Here is a 23,649-nt window from a genome sequence, read left to right on the forward strand (position 1 = left end):
CATTCAGATAAGAGGCGGCTTTCAAGGGCTTAGAAATTAACATATGAGACTACCTAGATTTAGCTTTCAACAAAGAATACCAAGTGAACTGCCCCCCAGAACAAAAGAAACCCTGCTAACCAATCACAAGCTAATATTCGGATATAGCACAAATTCTGTTTGCACATGTGCAGATTGGGATAAACTGCACTCTTGTATTCCCTTAAGGTGGTTTAGCACTGATTAAACTTGGTTACTATTGTAAAGAATAATTTGCCTATCTTGATTGTTGATGTAAAACTGATAATCCACCATTTAAAAGCACGTGACACCACTGAAGTTTAGGGAGGGAGGGAAAAGTAAACAAAAGCTCACATAAATTGCCTTAAAGTATTAACCAAAGCCTCCCTGGGAGAAAGTGAAACAAACACATTTTTTAGATGTGTTTTACAACAAAAGGCTGCAAAATAAATAATGAATGTATATATCAATAATGTTTCACTTGCAATAATGAAATATTTTGGGCCAGATTACAAGTGTAGCGCAAAATATGGCTTTCACAAGGGCGATATTTGCGCTCCTCTTAGTAATACCAACGCACGTAAAAGTTAGGTGCAATGCGAGCGTGCTTCCTGAGGCACGGCATGAGAACTAGGCAGCGAAGAGGGTAAGTCGCGCAGTGATGGTCAGCAGATCTTAAATATATATGTATATGATTATGCACATATATATTTATGTGTTACTATGTGTATATACATATATATTTATGTGTTATTATGTGTATATACATATATATTTATGTGTTACTATGTGTATATACATATATATTTATGTGTCAGTATGTGTATATACATATATATTTATGTGTTATTATGTGTATATACATATATATTTATGTGTTACTATGTGTATATACATATATATTTATGTGTCAGTATGTGTATATACATATATATTTATGTGTTACTATGTGTATATACATATATATTTATGTGTTATTATGTGTATATACATATATATTTATGTGTTAGTATGTGTATATACATATATATTTATGTGTTATTATGTGTATATACATATATATTTATGTGTTACTATGTGTATATACATATATATTTATGTGTCAGTATGTGTATATACATATATATTTATGTGTTACTATGTGTATATACATATATATTTATGTGTTATTATGTGTATATACATATATATTTATGTGTTACTATGTGTATATACATATATATTTATGTGTCAGTATGTGTATATACATATATATTTATGTGTTACTATGTGTATATACATATATATTTATGTGTTATTATGTGTATATACATATATATTTATGTGTTACTATGTGTATATACATATATATTTATGTGTTACTATGTGTATATACATATATATTTATGTGTTATTATGTGTATATACATATATATTTATGTGTTGTTAATATGTGTATATACATATATATTTATGTGTTACTATGTGTATATACATATATATTTATGTGTTATTATGTGTATATACATATATATTTATGTGTTGTTAATATGTGTATATACATATATATTTATGTGTTACTATGTGTATATACATATATATTTATGTGTTACTATGTGTATATACAGATATATTTATGTGTTATTATGTGTATATACATATATATTTATGTGTTACTATGTGTATATACATATATATTTATGTGTTACTATGTGTATATACATATATATTTATGTGTTATTATGTGTATATACATATATATTTATGTGTTAGTATGTGTATATACATATATATTTATGTGTTATTATGTGTATATACATATATATTTATGTATTAATATGTGTATATACATATATATTTATGTGTTAGTATGTGTATATACATATATATTTATGTATTAATATGTGTATATACATATATATTTATGTGTTATTATGTGTATATACATATATATTTATGTGTTATTATGTGTATATACATATATATTTATGTGTTAGTATGTGTATATACATATATATTTATGTGTTACTATGTGTATATACATATATATTTATGTGTTAGTATGTGTATATACATATATATTTATGTGTTACTATGTGTATATACATATATATTTATGTGTTACTATGTGTATATACAGATATATTTATGTGTTAATATGTGTATATACATATATATTTATGTGTTAGTATGTGTATATACATATATATTTATGTGTTACTGTGTGTATATACATATATATTTATGTGTCAGTATGTGTATATACATATATATTTATGTGTTATTATGTGTATATACATATATATTTATGTGTTAGTATGTGTATATACATATATATTTATGTGTTACTATGTGTATATACATATATATTTATGTGTTACTATGTGTATATACTATATATTTATGTGTTACTGTGTGTATATACAGATATATTTATGTGTTACTATGTGTATATACATATATATTTATGTGTTACTATGTGTATATACATATATATTTATGTGTTATGTGTATATACATATATATTTATGTGTTACTATGTGTATATACATATATATTTATGTGTTACTGTGTGTATATACATATATATTTATGTGTTATTATGTGTATATACAGATATATTTATGTGTTACTATGTGTATATACATATATATTTATGTGTTATTATGTGTATATACATATATATTTATGTGTTACTATGTGTATATACATATATATTTATGTGTTACTATGTGTATATACAGATATATTTATGTGTTAGTATGTGTATATACAGATATATTTATGTGTTACTATGTGTATATACATATATATTTATGTGTTACTGTGTGTATATACATATATATTTATGTGTTATTATGTGTATATACAGATATATTTATGTGTTACTATGTGTATATACATATATATTTATGTGTTAGTATGTGTATATACATATATATTTATGTGTTACTATGTGTATATACATATATATTTATGTGTTATTATGTGTATATACATATATATTTATGTGTTATTATGTGTATATACATATATATTTATGTGTTACTGTGTGTATATACATATATATTTATGTGTTATTATGTGTATATACAGATATATTTATGTGTCAGTATGTGTATATACATATATATTTATGTGTTATTATGTGTATATACAGATATATTTATGTGTCAGTATGTGTATATACATATATATTTATGTGTTATTATGTGTATATACATATATATTTATGTGTTACTATGTGTATATACATATATATTTATGTGTCAGTATGTGTATATACATATATATTTATGTGTTACTATGTGTATATACATATATATTTATGTGTTACTGTGTGTATATACATATATATTTATGTGTCAGTATGTGTATATACATATATATTTATGTGTTATTATGTGTATATACAGATATATTTATGTGTCAGTATGTGTATATACATATATATTTATGTGTTATTATGTGTATATACATATATATTTATGTGTTACTATGTGTATATACATATTTATTTATGTGTTACTATGTGTATATACAGATATATTTATGTGTCAGTATGTGTATATACATATATATTTATGTGTTACTATGTGTATATACATATATATTTATGTGTTACTATGTGTATATACATATATATTTATGTGTTACTATGTGTATATACATATATATTTATGTGTTAGTATGTGTATATACAGATATTAACACATACATATTTATGTATATAAGCATACACATATATATTTATATACGCCTAGATTTAGAGTTTTGCGGCCAAAGGGGTGCGTTAGCTACGCGTGCTTTTTTCTGGCCGCACCTTTTAAATACCGCTGGTATTTAGAGTTCACAGAAGGGCTGCGTTAGGCTCCAAAAAAGGAGCGTATAGCATATTTACCGCAACTGCAACTCTCGATACCAGCGGTGCTTACGGACGCGGCCAGCTTCAAAAACGTGCTCGTGCACGATTCCCCCATAGGAAACAATGGGGCTGTTTGAGCTGAAAAAAAACCTAACACCTGCAAAAAAGCAGCGTTCAGCTCCTAACGCAGCCCCATTGTTTCCTATGGGGAAACACTTCCTAAGTCTACACCTAACACCCTAACATGTACCCCGAGTCTAAACACCCCTAACCTTACACTTATTAACCCCTAATCTGCCGCCCCCGCTATCGCTGACCCCTGCATTTTATTATTAACCCCTAATCTGCCGCTCCGTACACCGCCGCAACCTACGTTATCCCTATGTACCCCTAATCTGCTGCCCCTAACACCGCCGACCCCATATTATATTTATTAACCCCTAATCTGCCCCCCCCACAACGTCGCCGCCAGCTACCTACAATAATTAACCCCTAATCTGCCGACCGCACCTCACCGCTACTATAATAATGTTATTAACCCCTAATCCGCCTCACTCCCCCCTCAATAACCATATAATAAATATTATTAACCCCTAATCTGCCCTCCCTAACATCGACGACACCTAACTTCAATTATTAACCCCTAATCTGCCGACCGGATCTCGCCGCTACTCTAATAAATGGATTAACCCCTAAAGCTAAGTCTAACCCTAACACTAACACCCCCCTAAGTTAAATATAATTTAAATTTAACGAAATAAATTAACTCTTATTAAATAAATTATTCCTATTTAAAGCTAAATACTTACCTGTAAAATAAACCCTAATATAGCTACAATATAACTAATAATTACATTGTAGCTATTTTAGGATTTATATTTATTTTACAGGCAACTTTGTAATTATTTTAACCAGGTACAATAGCTATTAAATAGTTAAGAACTATTTAATAGCTAAAATAGTTAAAATAATTACAAAATTACCTGTAAAATAAATCCTAACCGGAACAGCCAATAGAATGCGAGCTCAATCTGATTGGCTGATCCAATCAGCCAATCGGATTGAACTTGAATCTGATTGGCTGATTCCATCAGCCAATCAGAATTTTCCTACCTTAATTCCGATTGGCTGATAGAATCCTATCAGCCAATCGGAATTCGAGGGACGCCATCTTGGATGACGTCCCTTAAAGGAACCTTCATTCGGACTTAGGACGTCGCAAGAAGAGGATGGATCCGCGCCGGAGGTCACCGCTTTGAAGAAGATGGTTGCCGGTCCGGATCTACTCTTCTGCCCGGATAGGAGGAAGACTTTGGAGCCTCTTCTGGACCTCTTCAGCCGCCGCTTGATAGAAGACTTCAGCCGGATTATGGATCGCCAGCCCCCACTTGGACTTGGATGAAGACTTCGGAGGCTAGGATGAAGACTTCGGAGGACGGATCGGTGAACCTGGCATGGTGAAGATAAGGTAGGAAGATCTTCAGGGGCTTAGTGTTAGGTTTATTTAAGGGGGGTTTGGGTTAGATTAGGGGTATGTGGGTGGTGGGTTGTAATGTTGGGGGGGGGTATTGTATGGGTTTTTTTACAGGCAAAAGAGCTGAATTATTTGGGGCATGCCCCGCAAATGGCCCTTTTCAGGGCTGGTAAGGTAAAAGAGCTTTGAACTTTTTAAATTTAGAATAGGGTAGGGCATTTTTTTATTTTGGGGGTCTTTGTTATTTTATTAGGGGGCTTAGAGTAGGTGTAATTAGTTTAAAATTGTTGTAATATTTTTCTAATGTTTGTAAATATTTTTTTATTTTTTGTAACAGTTCTTTTTTATTTTTTTGTACTTTAGTTAGTTTATTTAATTGTAGTTATTTGTAGGTATTGTATTTAATTAATTTATTGATAGTGTAGTGTTAGGTTTAATTGTAACTTAGGTTAGGATTTATTTTACAGGTAATTTTGTAATTATTTTAACTATTTTAGCTATTAAATAGTTCTTAACTATTTAATAGCTATTGTACCTGGTTAAAATAAATACAAAGTTGCCTGTAAAATAAATATAAATCCTAAAATAGCTACAATGTAATTATTAGTTATATTGTAGCTATATTAGGGTTTATTTTACAGGTAAGTATTTAGCTTTAAATAGGAATAATTTATTTCATAAGAGTTAATTTATTTCGTTAGATTTAAATTATATTTAATTTAGGGGGGTGTTAGTGTTAGGGTTAGACTTAGCTTTAGGGGTTAATCCATTTATTAGAGTAGCGGCGAGATCCGGTCGGCAGATTAGGGGTTAATAATTGAAGTTAGGTGTCGGCGATGTTAGGGAGGGCAGATTAGGGGTTAATAATATTTATTATAGGGTTATTGAGGCGGGAGTGAGGCGGATTAGGGGTTAATAACTTTATTATAGTAGCGGTGAGGTGCGGTCGGCAGATTAGGGGTTAATTATTGTAGGTAGCTGGCGGCGACGTTGTGGGGGGCAGATTAGGGGTTAATAAATATAATATAGGGGTCGGCTGTGTTAGGGGCAGCAGATTAGGGGTACATAGGTATAATGTAGGTTGCGGCGGTGTACGGAGCGGCAGATTAGGGGTTAAAAAAATATGCAGGTGTCAGCGATAGCGGGGGTGGCAGATTAGGGGTTAATAAATATTATGTAGGTGTCGGCGGTATTAGGGGCAGCAGATTAGGGGTACATAGGGATAATGTAGGTGGCGGCGGTTTGCGGTCGGCAGATTAGGGGTTAAAATGTTTTAATAGAGTGGCGGCGATGTGGGGGGACCTCGGTTTAGGGGTGCATAGGTAGTTTATGGGTGTTAGTGTACTTTAGAGCACAGTAGTTAAGAGCTTTATAAACCGGCGTTAGCCCAGAAAGCTCTTAACTACTGACTTTTTTCTGCGGCTGGAGTTTTGTCGTTAGATTTCTAACGCTCACTTCAGCCACGACTCTAAATACTGGTGTTAGAAAGATCCCATTGAAAAGATAGGATACGCAATTGGCGTAGGGGGATCTGCGGTATGGAAAAGTCGCGGCTGCAAAGTGAGCGTTAGACCCTTTCCTGACTGACTCTAAATACTGGCGGTAGCCCAAAACCAGCGTTAGGAGCCTCTAACGCTGGTTTTGACGGCTAACGCCAAACTCTAAATCTAGGCCATAGAAAACACACAGTTTCCCATAGACCACAATGTAAAGGCACTTTTCAGTGCTGTTTTTTCCTAACACCCGCACCGCCACTTTGCTTTGTGTAGTTATATTCTTAAAAAATACAGATTCTCACTGTTTTTATTTTTTAAAACAAACACACCACTGTATTTTGGGGGCAATTGGGGGACATTTAGAAAATTAAACTAGAGATCTGATCTCTGGTTCATTTTCAGAGTGCTAATTGCTACCGCAAGCTTGCGGTAGCAATAACCAGTCAGTTGCAATGGGTCAATTTGCTTGTTTACGGGTGCGGAATAATTTAGTGCTCCACTTGTAATCTAGCCCTTTATGCGTTGTTGAAATGTCAAGTTTAATGGTCCTTTAAAATTGCATGCCCTATCTAAATCATGAAAGTTTAATTTTGACTAGACTGTCCCTTAAAATTCACATTTTGCTGTATACTTTTAATTTGAATTTCAATGCATTTTATTAATGTAAATTTAATACATACATTGCAGTGTTTTCCCTGGGACCTATTTAATGGGCACACCACCCGGCTGATTTTACTGACCACCCAAATAAAATTTTAGCTGAAGTTAAGCTAAAATTATCATATATTAAGGGCTAGATTACAAGTTGAGCGCTAATTAATTTGCCCGTTTACGGGCGCTCGATAAATAACCAGCTCGATAAATAACCAAGCAATTGACGCTCAAAAAATTAACCAGTCAGACCTCTGGTTAGTTTTTAAAATGTGCCCCAACAAGTGTTCCCCCTAAGGCCAGTTTTGTGAGCGACCCAGCAGTAAAACAGTTAATAAGGGAATCACACCTTGCAGTCTGCATTGTGAAGTGTTTGCTAATTGCTTTAATTAACTGTTTCACTGCTGAGTCGCTCACAAAACTGGCCTTAGAGGGAACACTGGCCCCAACTGCCCCCCAAAAAATTGTGTAGTACCTTTTTGCAAATAAAATATATGAGCGTTTTATTTTATTTTTTTATTTGCTGCCTATCGCTGCACGACTTACCCCCTTCACTGCGCTAGTTCTCATGCTATGTCTCATTGCAAATATTTCACATAACAATGTTCTGCATATAGTAGAATATGTTCTAAGTATTTCTAAATAGATATTCCTATATATATCTATACCTATATATAATCATGTATATATAGGTATAGAAATATAATGTACCAAGATACCATCAGATATATGTAGAAATATGTATTTATGAATAAATAGAACATATTCTGCTATGTGAAGAACATTGGAATGTGAAATATTAATATTTTCAAGTTTGGTTAGTGCACTTGAAAATATGCGATTGGGTTTGCGTGCGAGTAGGGTGTTAGTTTTGGGGTTTTTTTTCCACTTTTTTTGCTCCATTGACTTCTATGCGGGAATACGTCAACGTAATCACAATATTCGATGTACGGCTTTTTGCGCACAAAAAAACCCTTACTTCTAGCGGAGTTAGTGTGTGAGCAGGAACGTAAAATAATGCTCCATTTATAATCTGGCCCTAAGTATTTATAAATTGGTCAGTGATTGGAGAAAATGCATATATGCCACCATTGATTGGATTACCAGCCATAAGCGAATGTGTCTTTTTAAATCTAGTACATCATTTAAGGCCCCTATCCTCGCTGGTATTTTTCTGTCTGTCTCATGATATCGCATTACCTTCTAAACTCACTTCATCCACGGTTTCCTGGTTTGCATTTTCATAAGATTCTCCTGTTGAAAAGACAGCAGGTGTCAGTTTGTACCCTCACGTGCTCATGTCCTCTTAATCTGCTAATATCTCTGTCATTCTTCTCTACCTTCTGTTCTGTCACTGTCTTTCTCTGACTCTGTTAATAAGGACATTCTAGTGAGAATTATTATGGCCCCACAATAGTTCACAAAGTAACTTTCTGTTAAAAAGGGGTGACATTAGGACCTATATAAACTACTTTCATATGTTTTCTCCTGCATTTATCTTCTGTTGTTGCTGACAGCAGAGAAAACAAAATGTATGCTTACCTGATAAATTTATTTCTTTCCTGGCATGGAGAGTCCATGAATCCATTCCAATTACTAGTGGGAATTCAACTCCTGGCCAGCAGGAGGAGGCAAAGAACACCCCAGCAGAGCTGTTAAGTGTCACTCCCATTACCCATAATCCCCAGTCATTCGGTTGAAGGAAAGTGGAAATAGAAGATGACACAAGAGTATAGAGATGCCTGAGGTTTATACACAAAAACTGCCATCTTAAATCGAATTAAGGGTGGGTCGTGGACTCTCCATTCCAGGAAATAAATAAATGTATCAGGTAAGCATTCATTTTGTTTTCTTTCCAATGGCATGGAGAGTCCACAAATCCATTCCAATTACTAGTGGGAAGCAGAAACACAGGAACACAGACATGCACAAAGACATTAGATTAATAAAATATATATACTTGTGTTTTATTGAGTGACAGGAGGGAAATATACGTAGCCAGACTGGATGTTTTGGAGTGAATTGTTTTATTTATTTATTTTTCATAAATGGGATTCAGAGGATTTTTATTCATTTTTCTTTTTCTTGGTGTGTCTATTAAATAATATTTACATTTGTTTTCACATTTTTGAGAGCTGGGAGGTAATTGTACGATTTTTAGTCAACTGATTTCACTCATTTTAACTGCAGACTGCAAGTCCTTCTAGCAGTGAAATAGTTAAAGTGCTAAGAGAGAGGCTGGTCAAAACGGCATGGCAAAGGGGATAAATATTGCCCTGTATTACGACCTCAAACCTCATAATTAGCAGCAGCAGGACAAAGGTTGTTAAAGGGACACTGAACCTATTTTTTTTTTGTGTGATTCAGATAGAGCATGCAATTTTAAGCAACTTTCTAATTTACTCCTATTAGCAAATGTTCTTCATTCTCTTGGTATCTTTATTTGAAAAGCAAGAATGTTAGTTTATATGCCGGCCCATTTTTGGTGAACAACCTGGGTTGTTCTTGCTGATTGGTGGATAAATTCATCCACCAATAAACAAGTGCTGTCCAGGGTTCTGGACTTTCTTTTTAAAATAAAGATAGCAAGAGAACGAAGAAAAATTGATAATAGGAGTAAATTAGAAAGTTGCTTAAAATTGCAATGCTCTATCTGAATCATGAAAGAAAAAAATTTGGGTTCAGTATCCCTTTAAATTATACTTGCACAAGTGATAATAATAGTTGGGAAAGTAACACAGCACATACCTTTTACCCGTGGGAGGAAACTTCAGATACACTTGCTTGCTGAACAGCAGCACTGCAAACACTGACAAGCGGCTTGGATTTCTTTCATGTAATTAACAAGAGTCCATGAGCTAGTGACGTATGGGATATACATTCCTACCAGGAGGGGCAAAGTTTCCCAAACCTTAAAATGCCTATAAATACACCCCTCACCACACCCACAAATCAGTTTTACAAACTTTGCCTCCGATGGAGGTGGTGAAGTAAGTTTGTGCTAGATTCTACGTTGATATGCGCTCCGCAGCAAGTTGGAGCCCGGTTTTCCTCTCAGCGTGCAGTGAATGTCAGAGGGATGTGAGGAGAGTATTGCCTATTGAATGCAGTGATCTCCTTCTACGGGGTCTATTTCATAAGGTTCTCTGTTATCGGTCGTAGAGATTCATCTCTTACCTCCCTTTTCAGATCGACGATATACTCTTATATTTACCATTTCCTCTACTGATTCTCGTTTCAGTACTGGTTTGGCTTTCTACAAACATGTAGATGAGTGTCCTGGGGTAAGTAAGTCTTATTTTCTGTGACACTCTAAGCTATGGTTGGGCACTTTATTTATAAAGTTCTAAATATATGTATTCAAACATTTATTTGCCTTGACTCAGAATGTTCAACTTTCCTTATTTCCAGACAGTCAGTTTCATATTTGGGATTATGCTTTAATTATCATATATTTTCTTACCTCAAAAATTTGACTTTTTTCCCTGTGGGCTGTTAGGCTCGCGGGGGCTGAAAATGCTTCATTTTATTGCGTCATTCTTGGCGCGGACTTTTTTGGCGCAAAAATTCATTTCCGTTTCCGGCGTCATACGTGTCGCCGGAAGTTGCGTCATTTTTGACGTTATTTTGCGCCAAAAATGTCGGCGTTCCGGATGTGGTGTCATTTTGGGCGTCGCCTTTGTCTCCACATTATTTCAGTCTCATTTTTCATTTGCTTCTGGTTGCTAGAAGCTTGATGTTTGGCATTTTTTTCCCATTCCTGAAACTGTCTTATAAGGAATTTGATCTATTTTGCTTTATATGTTGTTTTTTCTCTTACATATTGCAAGATGTCTCACGTTGCATCTGAGCCAGAAGATACTACAGGAAAACCTCTGCCTGCTGGATCTACCAAAGCTAAGTGTATCTGCTGTAAACTTTTGGTAGCTATTCCTCCAGCTGTTGTTTGTATTAAATGTCATGACAAACTTGTTAATGCAGATAATATTTCCTTTAGTGATGTACCATTGCCTGTTGCAGTTCCCTCAACATCTAAGGTGCAGAATGTTCCTGATAACATAAGAGATTTTGTTTCTGAATCTATAAAGAAGGCTTTGTCTGTTATTTCTCCTTCTAGTAAACGTAAAAAGTCTTTTAAATCTTCTCTCTCTACAGATGAATTTTTAAATGAACACCATCATTCTGATTCTTTGGACTCTTCTGGTTCAGAGGATTCTGTCTCAGAGATTGATGCTGATAAATCTTCATATTTATTTAAGATGGAATTTATTCGCTCTTTACTTAAAGAAGTACTAATTGCTTTAGAAATAGAGGATTCTAGTCCTCTTGATACTAATTCTATACGTTTGGATAAGGTTTTTAAAGCTCCTGCGGTTATTCCAGAAGTCTTTTCTGTTCCTAATGCTATTTCTGCAGTAATTGCTAAGGAATGGGATAGATTGGGTAATTCATTTACTCCTTCTAAACGTTTTTAAGCAATTATATCCTGTTCCGCCTGACAGGTTAGAATTTTGGGACAAAATCCCTAAAGTTGATGGGGCTATTTCTACCCTTGCTAAACGTACTACCATTCCTACATCAGATGGTACCTCGTTTAAGGATCCTTTAGATAGAAAAATTGAATCTTTTCTAAGAAAAGCTTATCTATGTTCAGGTAATCTTCTTAGACCTGCTATATCATTGGCTGATGTTGCTGCAGCTTCAACTTTTTGGTTGGAAACTCTAGCGCAACAAGTAACAAATCGTGATTCTCATGATATTATTATTCTTCTCCAGCATGCTAATAATTTCATCTGTGATGCCATTTTTGATATTATTAGAGTTGATGTTAGATTTATGTCTCTGGCTATCTTAGCCAGAAGAGCTTTATGGCTTAAGACTTGGAATGCTGATATGGCTTCTAAATCAACTTTACTTTCCATTTCTTTCCAGGGAAACAAATTATTTGGTTCTCAGTTGGATTCTATTATTTCAACTGTTACTGGTGGGAAAGGAACTTTTTTACCACAGGATAAAAAGTCTAAAGGTAAAAACAGGGCTAACAATCGTTTTCGTTCCTTTCGTTTCAACAAAGAACAAAAGCCTGATCCTTCGTCCTCAGGAGCAGTTTCAGTTTGGAAACCATCTCCAGTCTGGAATAAATCCAAGCCTGCTAGAAAGGCAAAGCCTGCTTCTAAGTTCACATGAAGGTACGGCCCTCATTCCAGTTCAGCTGGTAGGGGGCAGGTTACGTTTTTTCAAAGAAATTTGGATCAATTCTGTTCACAATCTTTGGATTCAGAACATTGTTTCAGAAGGGTACAGAATTGGTTTCAAGATGAGACCTCCTGCAAAGAGATTTTTTCTTTCCCATGTCCCAGTAAATCCAGTGAAAGCTCAAGCATTTCTGAATTGTGTTTCAGATTTAGAGTTGGCTGGAGTAATTATGCCAGTTCCAATTCCGGAACAGGGGATGGGGTTTTATTCAAATCTCTTCATTGTACCAAAGAAGGAGAATTCCTTCAGACCAGTTCTGGATCTAAAATTATTGAATCGTTATGTAAGGATACCAACGTTCAAGATGGTAACTGTAAGGACTATATTGCCTTTTGTTCAGCAAGGGAATTATATGTCCACAATAGATTTACAGGATGCATATCTGCATATTCCGATTCATCCAGATCATTATCAGTTCCTGAGATTCTCTTTTCTAGACAAGCATTACCAATTTGTGGCTCTACCGTTTGGCCTTGCTACAGCTCCAAGAATTTTCACAAAGATTCTCGGTGCCCTTCTGTCTGTAATCAGAGAACAGGGTATTGTGGTATTTCCTTATTTGGACGATATCTTGGTACTTGCTCCGTCTTTACATTTAGCAGAGTCTCATACGAATCGACTTGTGTTGTTTCTTCAAGATCATGGTTGGAGGATCAATTTACCAAAAAGTTCTTTGATTCCTCAAACAAGGGTAACCTTTCTGGGTTTCCAGATAGATTCAGTGTCCATGACTTTGTCTTTAACAGACAAGAGACGTCTAAAATTGATTACAGCCTGTCGAAACCTTCAGTCTCAATCATTCCCTTCGGTAGCCTTATGCATGGAAATTCTAGGTCTTATGACTGCTGCATCGGACGCGATCCCCTTTGCTCGTTTTCACATGCGACCTCTTGAGCTCTGTATGCTGAACCTATGGTGCAGGGATTACACGAAGATATATCAATTAATATCTTTAAAACCGATTGTTCGGCACTCTCTAACGTGGTGGACAGATCACCATCGTTTAATTCAGGGGGCTTCTTTTGTTCTTCCGACCTGGACTGTAATTTCAACAGATGCAAGTCTCACAGGTTGGGGAGCTGTGTGGGGATCTCTGACGGCACAAGGAGTTTGGGAATCTCAGGAGGTGAGATTACCGATCAATATCTTGGAACTCCGTGCAGTTTTCAGAGCTCTTCAGTTTTGGCCTCTTCTGAAGAGAGAATCGTTCATTTGTTTTCAGACAGACAATGTCACAACTGTGGCATACATCAATCATCAAGGAGGGACTCACAGTCCTCTGGCTATGAAAGAAGTATCTCGAATTTTGGTTTGGGCGGAATCCAGCTCCTGTCTAATCTCTGCGGTTCATATCCCAGGTGTAGACAATTGGGAAGCGGATTATCTCAGTCGCCAAACGTTGCATCCGGGCGAATGGTCTCTTCACCCAGAGGTATTTCTTCAGATTGTTCAAATGTGGGGGTTCCCAGAGATAGATCTGATGGCCTCTCATCTAAACAAGAAACTTCCCAGGTATCTGTCCAGATCCCGGGATCCTCGGGCGGAGGCAGTGGATGCATTATCACTTCCTTGGAAGTATCATCCTGCCTATATCTTTCCGCCTCTAGTTCTTCTTCCAAGAGTAATCTCCAAGATTCTGAGGGAATGCTCGTTTGTTCTGCTAATAGCTCCGGCATGGCCTCACAGGTTTTGGTATGCGGATCTTGTCCGGATGGCATCTTGCCAACCATGGACTCTTCCGTTAAGACCAGACCTTCTGTCTCAAGGTCCTTTTTTCCATCCGGATCTGAAATCCTTAAATTTAAAGGTATGGAGATTGAACGCTTGATTCTTGGTCATAGAGGTTTCTCTGACTCCGTGATTAATACTATGTTACAGGCTCGTAAATCTGTATCTCGAGAGATATATTATAGAGTCTGGAAGACTTATATTTCTTGGTGTCTTTCTCATCATTTTTCTTGGCATTCTTTTAGAATACCGAGGATTTTACAGTTTCTTCAGGATGGTTTAGATAAGGGTTTGTCCGCGAGTTCTTTGAAAGGACAAATCTCCGCTCTTTCTGTTCTTTTTCACAGAAAGATTGCTATTCTTCCTGATATTCATTGTTTTGTACAAGCTTTGGTTCGTATAAAACCTGTCATTAAGTCAATTTCTCCTCCTTGGAGTTTGAATTTGGTTCTGGGAGCTCTTCAAGCTCCTCCGTTTGAACCTATGCATTCATTGGACATTAAATTACTTTCTTGGAAAGTTTTGTTCCTTTTGGCCATCTCTTCTGCTAGAAGAGTTTCTGAATTTTCTGCTCTTTCGTGTGAGTCTCCTTTTCTGATTTTTCATCAGGATAAGGCGGTGTTGCGAACTTCTTTTGAATTTTTACCTAAAGTTGTGAATTCCAACAACATTAGTAGAGAAATTGTGGTTCCTTCATTATGTCCTAATCCTAAGAATTCTAAGGAGAAATCATTGCATTCTTTGGATGTTGTTAGAGCTTTGAAATATTATGTTGAAGCTACGAAATCTTTCCGTAAGACTTCTAGTCTATTTGTTATCTTTTCCAGTTCTAGGAAAGGCCAGAAAGCTTCTGCCATTTCTTTGGCATCTTGGTTGAAATCTTTAATTCATCTTGCCTATGTTGAGTCGGGTAAAATTCCGCCTCAGAGAATTACAGCTCATTCTACTAGGTCAGTATCTACTTCCTGGGCGTTTAGGAATGAAGCTTCGGTTGACCAGATCTGCAAAGCAGCAACTTGGTCCTCTTTGCATACTTTTACTAAATTCTACCATTTTGATGTATTTTCTTCTTCTGAAGCAGTTTTTGGTAGAAAAGTTCTTCAGGCAGCGATTTCAGTTTGAATCTTCTGCTTATGTTTTTTGTTAAACTTTATTTTGGGTGTGGATTATTTTCAGCAGGAATTGGCTGTCTTTATTTTATCCCTCCCTCTCTAGTGACTCTTGTGTGGAAAGATCCACATCTTGGGTAGTCATTATCCCATACGTCACTAGCTCATGGACTCTTGTTAATTACATGAAAGAAAACATAATTTATGTAAGAACTTACCTGATAAATTCATTTCTTTCATATTAACAAGAGTCCATGAGGCCCACCCTTTTTTGTGGTGGTTATGATTTTTTTGTATAAAGCACAATTATTCCAATTCCTTATTTTATATGCTTCGCACTTTTTTTCTTATCACCCCACTTCTTGGCTATTCGTTAAACTGATTTGTGGGTGTGGTGAGGGGTGTATTTATAGGCATTTTAAGGTTTGGGAAACTTTGCCCCTCCTGGTAGGAATGTATATCCCATACGTCACTAGCTCATGGACTCTTGTTAATATGAAAGAAATGAATTTATCAGGTAAGTTCTTACATAAATTATGTTTTTAAGCTATTGAAGAGATTCCAGCCTCAGTGAGGAAGAACACGCTACATGCCCTGTATGGCAGAAATACTACTCTGTAAACAAAAACAGCAGTGCTAGAGAGGGCTGTAGTAAGCCCCGCAGAACTGAATCTGCTGTCTGCCTCAGCTGCACTAGATGCCACAAGTTAGATATTCTCTGTGCACCAGCATTTTAAATACTGCAGCTGCTCAGAGCAGCAGTGGGGCTTGTATTATGTTAGCAATTAACATAATGAGTAATTACCAGATGATATAAGCACCTTAGGCTCTCTGGGCAAGTGCTGTGTTTAAAATGCTGGTGCACGGTGCATACTTAAATACACTTTTGAAACAGCTAGAGCTTTTATTAGAAGCATTTTTGCTAATGCATGTATATTACAAAAATGCTTCTATTCAAAACTGAAATGCATCCATGTGGTTTCCAAATTTGGCTGGAATGTCCCTTTAATGAGAGGTGTGTGCACAAATGCCGGTGTTCATCCCTTGTCTTCCCCAATAAAGTGGAGGCTCAGGCTGTTAAATAAAAGCTCTACAACATGAATGATAGCTGGCAATCACTCAACAAATGACTCCAGACCGCGCCTTTTTCTAAACAGTCCGCCCTAAGTAAGTAGTGCACATTAAGATGTGCTACTCTCTGCTGGACCCTCAGTTGCGCCATAATATATATATATATATATATATATATATATATATATATATATATATATATATATATATATAGAGAGAGAGAGAGAGAGAGAGAGAGAGAGAGAGCACACACCATCCAGATCCTGTGCTCTCTTTGAAAATACGTTTGCGCGGGTCTGAAGGGAACTGTACTAGTAAGAGCACAGCTTTGAGGCAGCAGTGACTGTGGGCTCCCTAAAGCGATGGACCCGGTCGCAATGGCGAATCCTACACCCTGTATAGTTACGCCCCTGAGAGTGACCCTTTGGAAAATATTATAGTACACACAAAACACCTGAGCTGTTGAACTCAAAAGCCAGTGATTTCTGACTGAGTTACACAGAGTAATAAAAGGCTTTGCAGTATGCAAGGAACCAATAAACAACAATTATAGCCTTAAAAAAGGCAAAATGAGATGCGGCAGCCTGCACGGTATACACATGTGCTATATAGGGCTCCTAAAACACTCACAGAAAAACAGCGCTAATGGCACTTGTCTCTCCTTAAGTAGAGACCAGTGCAGCGCATCAATCAGTGTCCTAGGGCGGGCCGTGGACTCACCATATCCGGAAATAAATAAATTTATCAGGTAAGCATAAATTTTGTTTTCTTTCCTAAGATACTGTGAGTCAACGGAATCATCAATTACTGTTGGGAACCAACACCCAAGCTAGAGGACACTGATGATTAGGGAGGGACAAGACAGGTAAAAAAAAACAGAAGGCACCACTGCTTGAAGAACCTTTCTCCCAAAAGAACCTCAGCCAAGGCAAAAGAATCCAATTTGTAAAATTTGGACAGGGTATGCAGAGAAGACCAAGTTGCAGCCTTGCAAATCCATTCCACAGAAGCTTCATTTTTGAAAACTCAAGAAGAAGAGACAGCCCTAGTGGAATGAGCTGTAATTCTCTCAGGAGACTGCTGCCCAGCAGTCTCATAAGCAAAGCCAATTATTCTTCTCAACCAGAGAGAAAGAGAAGTAGCTGAAGCTTTCTGACCCTTACGTTTCCCAGAGAAACAAACTAATAGGGCAGAAGACTGGTGAAAATCCTTAGTCACCTGTAAATAACATTTTAAAGCATGCACAACCACCAAGTTGTGCAACAAATGTTCTTCAGAAAAGAAGAACTACGACAAAGAGAAGGAACAGCAATTTTTCCTGATTAAAATTTCTGTCCAAAACCACTTTAGAAAGGAACCTAACTTAGTACGAAGAACCGCCTTATCGGCATGAAAGATAAGATAAGGTGAATCACACTGCAAAGATGAGTTCAAACACTCTCCACGCAGAAGAGATAGCAATAAGAAAGAAAACCTTCCAAGATAACAACTTAATATCTAAGGAATGCAATTGGCTCAAACGGAGCTTGCTGCAAAACTTTAAGAACAAAAGTTAAGGCTCCAGGAGGAGCAACAGACTTAAACACAGGCCTGATTCTGACCAAGGCCTGACAAAAAAATTGCCCATCTGGCACGTCCGCCAGACGCTTTTGCAGCAAGAAAGATAATGCAGAAATCTGACCCTTTAGAGAACTGACTGACAAAACTCCAGACCTTCCTGTAGAAAGGGCAAAATCCTAAGAATCCTAACCCTAGATTCAAAATCTCAACCCTCTGGTTGCAAGATGGTTAAGCTATCAACCGGACCATTAGAGCTTGCTGTTGGCCGGACTGTAGACAGCACAGAGAGGAAAAGGAATAAATCATTGATTAGCTGATAGAATCTTCTCCTAGATAGAGAATCTATTAAGGTCCTCCAAAAAAAATCACCCTTGTGGATGGAACACGAGAACTCTGCTCCAGATTCATTTCCCATCCATGGGAAAGTAAATTGGACAAGATCTCCCAAAAGAGAGTTTGCTGGAAGGAAGGATGACACCTGAACCATATATTGTCCAGAAAGCACCCTTTCAATACCCCAAGACCTAAAAGTCTTTCTAAGAAGACGAAACTCAGAGACTTGAGAAGATCCAAAACATGGGAACAATAAATACACATCCTTCAGGTCTATGTTCGTTATGAACAGGCCCACTTGCAGCAAAGGAGAATGAAAACTACTTTGAAGGGCAGAACCTGAGAAACTTGAGGTAAATACCTAGATCCCGTTCCCAGACTGGGACTAGGACTGTCACTCCCAGAAAAGGTCCTGAACCCAGTTCAAGGAATGCTTCTCATCATACTTGGATTGCAGATACTCGAGAAGGAGAAATCTACCCCTGGAGGAATCTTAGAATGGACTAAGTTTGGTTGGCTTCCTAAAGACATTACTGACCCTGCAGAAATAGGAAAAGGAAAACTTTCCTTTAGTCTACTCTCTTGACGGGTGGTATTTCTCCTGTAAAGTCAGAGGATAATTCTGCCAGACCAAGTCCCAACAAGGTCTCATCCTTGAAAAGAAATGCTAGAAGTTTGGATTAGGAGGAAACATAAAATAAGAACTTGCAACTGCAGAACTAGAAAGCCCAGGCTGAACCAGTAAGCCACAGGTAAGCTTCTCAGCTGATTTCCAAAATTTCAGCCACAAGCCCGACTGGCTAGTGCAGCAAGTCTAATAAGACAAGGCATTGCTCTAAATGAACAATTAAACCTCCAGCTTCTTATCCATGGATCGGTAAAGGAGCAGCTATCCTCCATAGGGATCAAAGTTCTCTGAGCCATAGTAGAAAAGCTCCCTTCTACTTAAGGCACCATGCATTTTAACGGAGTCAGCGACAGGAAAATCCTTTAAAGGACGGGAAACAGGAAGAAAGGTATCCCTAGCTTCTCCTTTTCCTGTAAAAACATCCAAGGAACGTCTAGAAAACACCTCCTCATAGGAAGGAACATCATAGAAATGATAAAGTTCACAAAACTTTCAAAGGTTGACAACGACAGGGGATGTCTTCCAAGTAGCCAAAACCTCCTTTAACAGTACACGAGGTGTGCAAGCATACATCTGAAGGAGACCACTTCAGCATCAGATGAAGGAATTATACTGTCCGAATCTGAGATTTTACCCTCAGAATCTACAGGTGAATCCTCCTCACCAGACTTAGAAGAGAGAGCGACCTGTGTAGCAAAATGAGGAACAGAAACCTTACTATCTGAATTTTAAATATCCTCTTGCGTTTTCCCTGTAGGTAAGGAAAAGAACAGATGAAGCCGCAGATACCGCAGAGGATACCTGAACTGCAAAATCTGTAGGCAAATACACTCCTCCAGGAGATAGAGAGGAACTGCAGGGAACCGCATGTGACGCCATTGAGGCTTGGGACGATTAAGGAGAAAGCTGTGGCATTGCCTAGACAGCATCTACCTGAGAGACATTGGGTTCAGGACAAAAACCTATCTCAGCATAAGAAATTAGTAGCTAAGCAAGCAGCATTTGCACTATAACAAATAACATAAAGAACAAGAGACAGATGTTCTTGATGCAGAAGTAAATGAAAAGAAAAACTTTTATTAAAACATACAAATATGTACATATGTAACTATGTAAATAGGGCTTCTGAGAACGATACTAGTGCTAAGCTAGAAAAACCAGACCATTTTCAAACATCTCAGCTTAACTGAAGTAGGACAATTCATATTAAAAAATCTCTGTTTTTAAAAACTTTCCCCAGCCTAACTCAGCCCTGGAAGCACAACCAATCTACGTGTGTAGTGATCAAGAATGAAATTAATAACATATCATTTTGTACTCCACTCCGCTAACTGACTTCTACCACAAGTCTAAAGCAAAGCGGAGAAATGGGTCACGTAAACCGCCAAAAAAAAATTGAATCACATACAAGGGCACGCTTACAATCTCTAACCATATAGTGTCTCTTCCCGCCCTAAAAATAATGGCGGACAGCCAAAAGAATAAAGTAATGATCACAAGGATCATGGAGATTTGGTCTTTTCAAACATCATTACATGCATCATTCCCTGTTGTTACAGCAAATTAACACATCGTAGCATTCAGACGCTATACAGCCCAACTGTCTTAGAAGTATGGCGGTCTCTGTGTAAATACATTCTCAGCCTATAAGACACAATATGAAAGAAATTTCCACAACCGTTTAAGTGTGGAAAGTAGGCATCCAGACTGCATAAGTCATATAAAGCAGTTATGTGGACCACCTACAGAAAGGCTACTAAAAAACTACAGCTTGCTAGCAGAACCCACAATGAGAAAAAAGGATTATACATTAAAACATAAAAAGTCATAACCCCTGTCTCCAGTCACAACTTAGTGCCTGCTCCCTGCCTGTCAATATTCTTACCAAGGATACATTTGCCCCATATAAGCTGCATCTGAATCTTATGAAGTGCAGAGTCTCCTATCCTCAGAAGACAAAGGCACTTACCTGCAGTCTGGCCGTCCGGCAGGAGGACAGCTTACTAGGTATGAGAGAATGCCGCTCCTCATAGAGACCTGTAGAAAAAAGAAAGAAACAGCGTAAACCTTCTCTGGCTTTCTATATCATGGGCACCAAATATGTTAGGAAAATGCAGCAAGGCCCACCTTACAAGTTCCTAACTGCTTTAAAGCCACCACTGCCCTACTGAAGAGACTAACGTGGAGTACAGCTAGACCCAATCTTGAGAGGAAAGGTCAGACCAAACCTACTCTGGCTTTTAAAATAATAAAGTGAAATCTTCTTCAGACACCAAAACTTCCCCTCCTCTTTGCACCAAAGGCAAAGAGAATGACTGGGGATTGTGGGAAGGGAAGTGACATATAACAGCTTTGCTGTGGTGCTCTTTGCCTCTTCCTGCTAGCCAGGAGTGATATTCCCAACAGTAATTGATGATTCCGTGGACTCACCATATCTTAGGAAAGAAATAAAGATTTATTTGTAAGTATTTTGCTGCACATTCCCCACTGTCTAACTAGAACAGCCCATCAGCAGCATCAGAGTTAACTCCTTAAGGGAAGCAGAGCGTTTATAGAGACGGATTAACTGTCCCATAAATACGCCGCCAATATGTGTCACAGGTATGGCTTGTCTCACACAAGCTCATCATGTACCCACATTTAATTGAAGTGGTCTGACTACCGCGGTCCCTACCTCTGAGGAAAGGGAAAGACTCACAGGAGTAATGGCCTGATAACTATGAGGCCATAATCTGTGGCATTGAAACACGTGAAAAACTGTTATAGGGTTTCAAGTAGAATCTACCCCTTCTTTACAATTGCGCATTAAAAGTACATGAGGGATCTGACCCCTCCACGACTGAGTCCCCTTGATTAGCTCTAGCCACTAAACAACAGGCCTGGCCGGGATAGGGGCGATCCCTAATCCCTATACCATAAGCCTGGGTCCTTACAAAGAACATAAGACCCGCCATAAGGCTGGAAAAAACGGCATCCATTTTCACTGGTTAGACCGCGTAGCTGCTCAACCATAAGATATCCTATACCAAAGGATATACATGTTAAATACAAACCCTTCCTGATGGTAGCAGGTCCTTGTAGGTCCCTGATAATCACAGTCCTTCCTCTGATAGTTCATATCCCTTTGAAAATATAAGAAAGGACTTACCCTCCAGGGTCTTCTGCTGTGGAGCAGTCACAGCAGCTACAGGTCTGTTAGCCTCATCTGACTGCTGACAGGGACCTGAAGATACAAGAAAAACAGTGTAACCAACCATGGTTTTCTATTATAGGGGTTAGCATGAACGTTGGAGTTAAAGTAAGGACTACCTTACCGACCTCCAGCCGCTAATAGCCACCATTACTCTTACTAAAGAGGATTACATGGACACAGCATTGCCCCAATCCTTGCTTGCACGGAAAATACCCATTAAAGGATTAAAAATTTGATTTTCCTCAGACACCATCTTCGCACATCCTCCCAGAAGTACAAGGCAAAGAATGACTGGGGATTATGGGTAATGGGAGTGACACTTAACAGCTCTTCTATTGTGTTCTTTGCCTCCTCCTGCTGGCCAGGAGTTGAATTCCCACTAGTAATTGGACTGAATTTGTGGACTCTCCATGCCATTGGAAAGAAATAGTTTTTTGGGTAGCAGAGTAAAAGCAAAGGACCAATATTATAAAAAGCTATGTATTCTATTCTTGCTGGCCTTCTGGCCATGGATATCCTTTAAACTTTAGAGAAATCCTAATGGCAGCTGCTCCTTTCATTTAAATCAACAGTGCTTTAACTCTTTTATTCATATTGCAAGTTAATAAGTAATATTTTAATTTCTTGAGCAATAGTCTGGGGAGTGCTAGAATCTGCATGATGGACTAGTAGTGTAGTAATTCTTTATTTGTACATACAAATACAATACCAATAATACCTATACACACAAACACATACACACACACATAAATATATATATATATACACAAACACACACACACATATATATATATATATATATATATATATATATATATATATATATATATATACTGTATATATATATACACAGTATATTTATACACACACACACTTTCAATATTGCTGAACCTCGCTAGGATTAGCACACAATCTGTTCCACAGTAAAACTGAATATCCAGGGAATGTTTAGCTTGACCAACATCCATTCTAGAGGGATAACTACACGCATTGCAATCTCTCTCCTTACCTTGAGACAATTTATCCTTATCTGGTTCCAGATATGAAGCTTCACCTGTAATACAAATGCAATATTGACTGTATATGGGATATAATTTAATTTGAAAGCCACCCAGGTATGATGCCAAAGAGACTTGGGGGCCGATTTAGCATACGCTGTCGGCATTTATCATTGCACAAGCATTTCTAGTGAAATGCTTGTGCAATGCCGCCCCCTGCACATTTGCGGCCAATCGGCCGCTAGCAGGGGGTGTCAATCATCCTGATCGTATCCAATCGGGATGATTGCAGTCCGCCGCCTCAGAGG

The 23,649-nt window shown here is 37.2% G+C and overlaps 1 protein-coding gene across 1 annotated transcript in view; it reads right to left on the reverse strand.

Annotated features, from left to right (window-relative positions):
• The window catches only part of CD19 (CD19 molecule), a 114,044-nt gene that overhangs the window by 23,513 nt on the left and 66,882 nt on the right, over positions 1-23,649 (reverse strand). The window contains exons 9-10 of the mRNA XM_053694402.1: positions 23,353-23,397; positions 8,666-8,719 (exon numbers count right to left, since the gene is read on the reverse strand). Of these exons, the coding sequence (XP_053550377.1) occupies positions 8,666-8,719; positions 23,353-23,397 (99 nt within the window). The remainder of the gene's footprint in view (positions 1-8,665; positions 8,720-23,352; positions 23,398-23,649) is intronic.

The sequence above is a fragment of the Bombina bombina genome, chromosome 11 (assembly GCF_027579735.1).
Source record: "Bombina bombina isolate aBomBom1 chromosome 11, aBomBom1.pri, whole genome shotgun sequence".
NCBI classification, from domain to species: domain Eukaryota; kingdom Metazoa; phylum Chordata; class Amphibia; order Anura; family Bombinatoridae; genus Bombina; species Bombina bombina.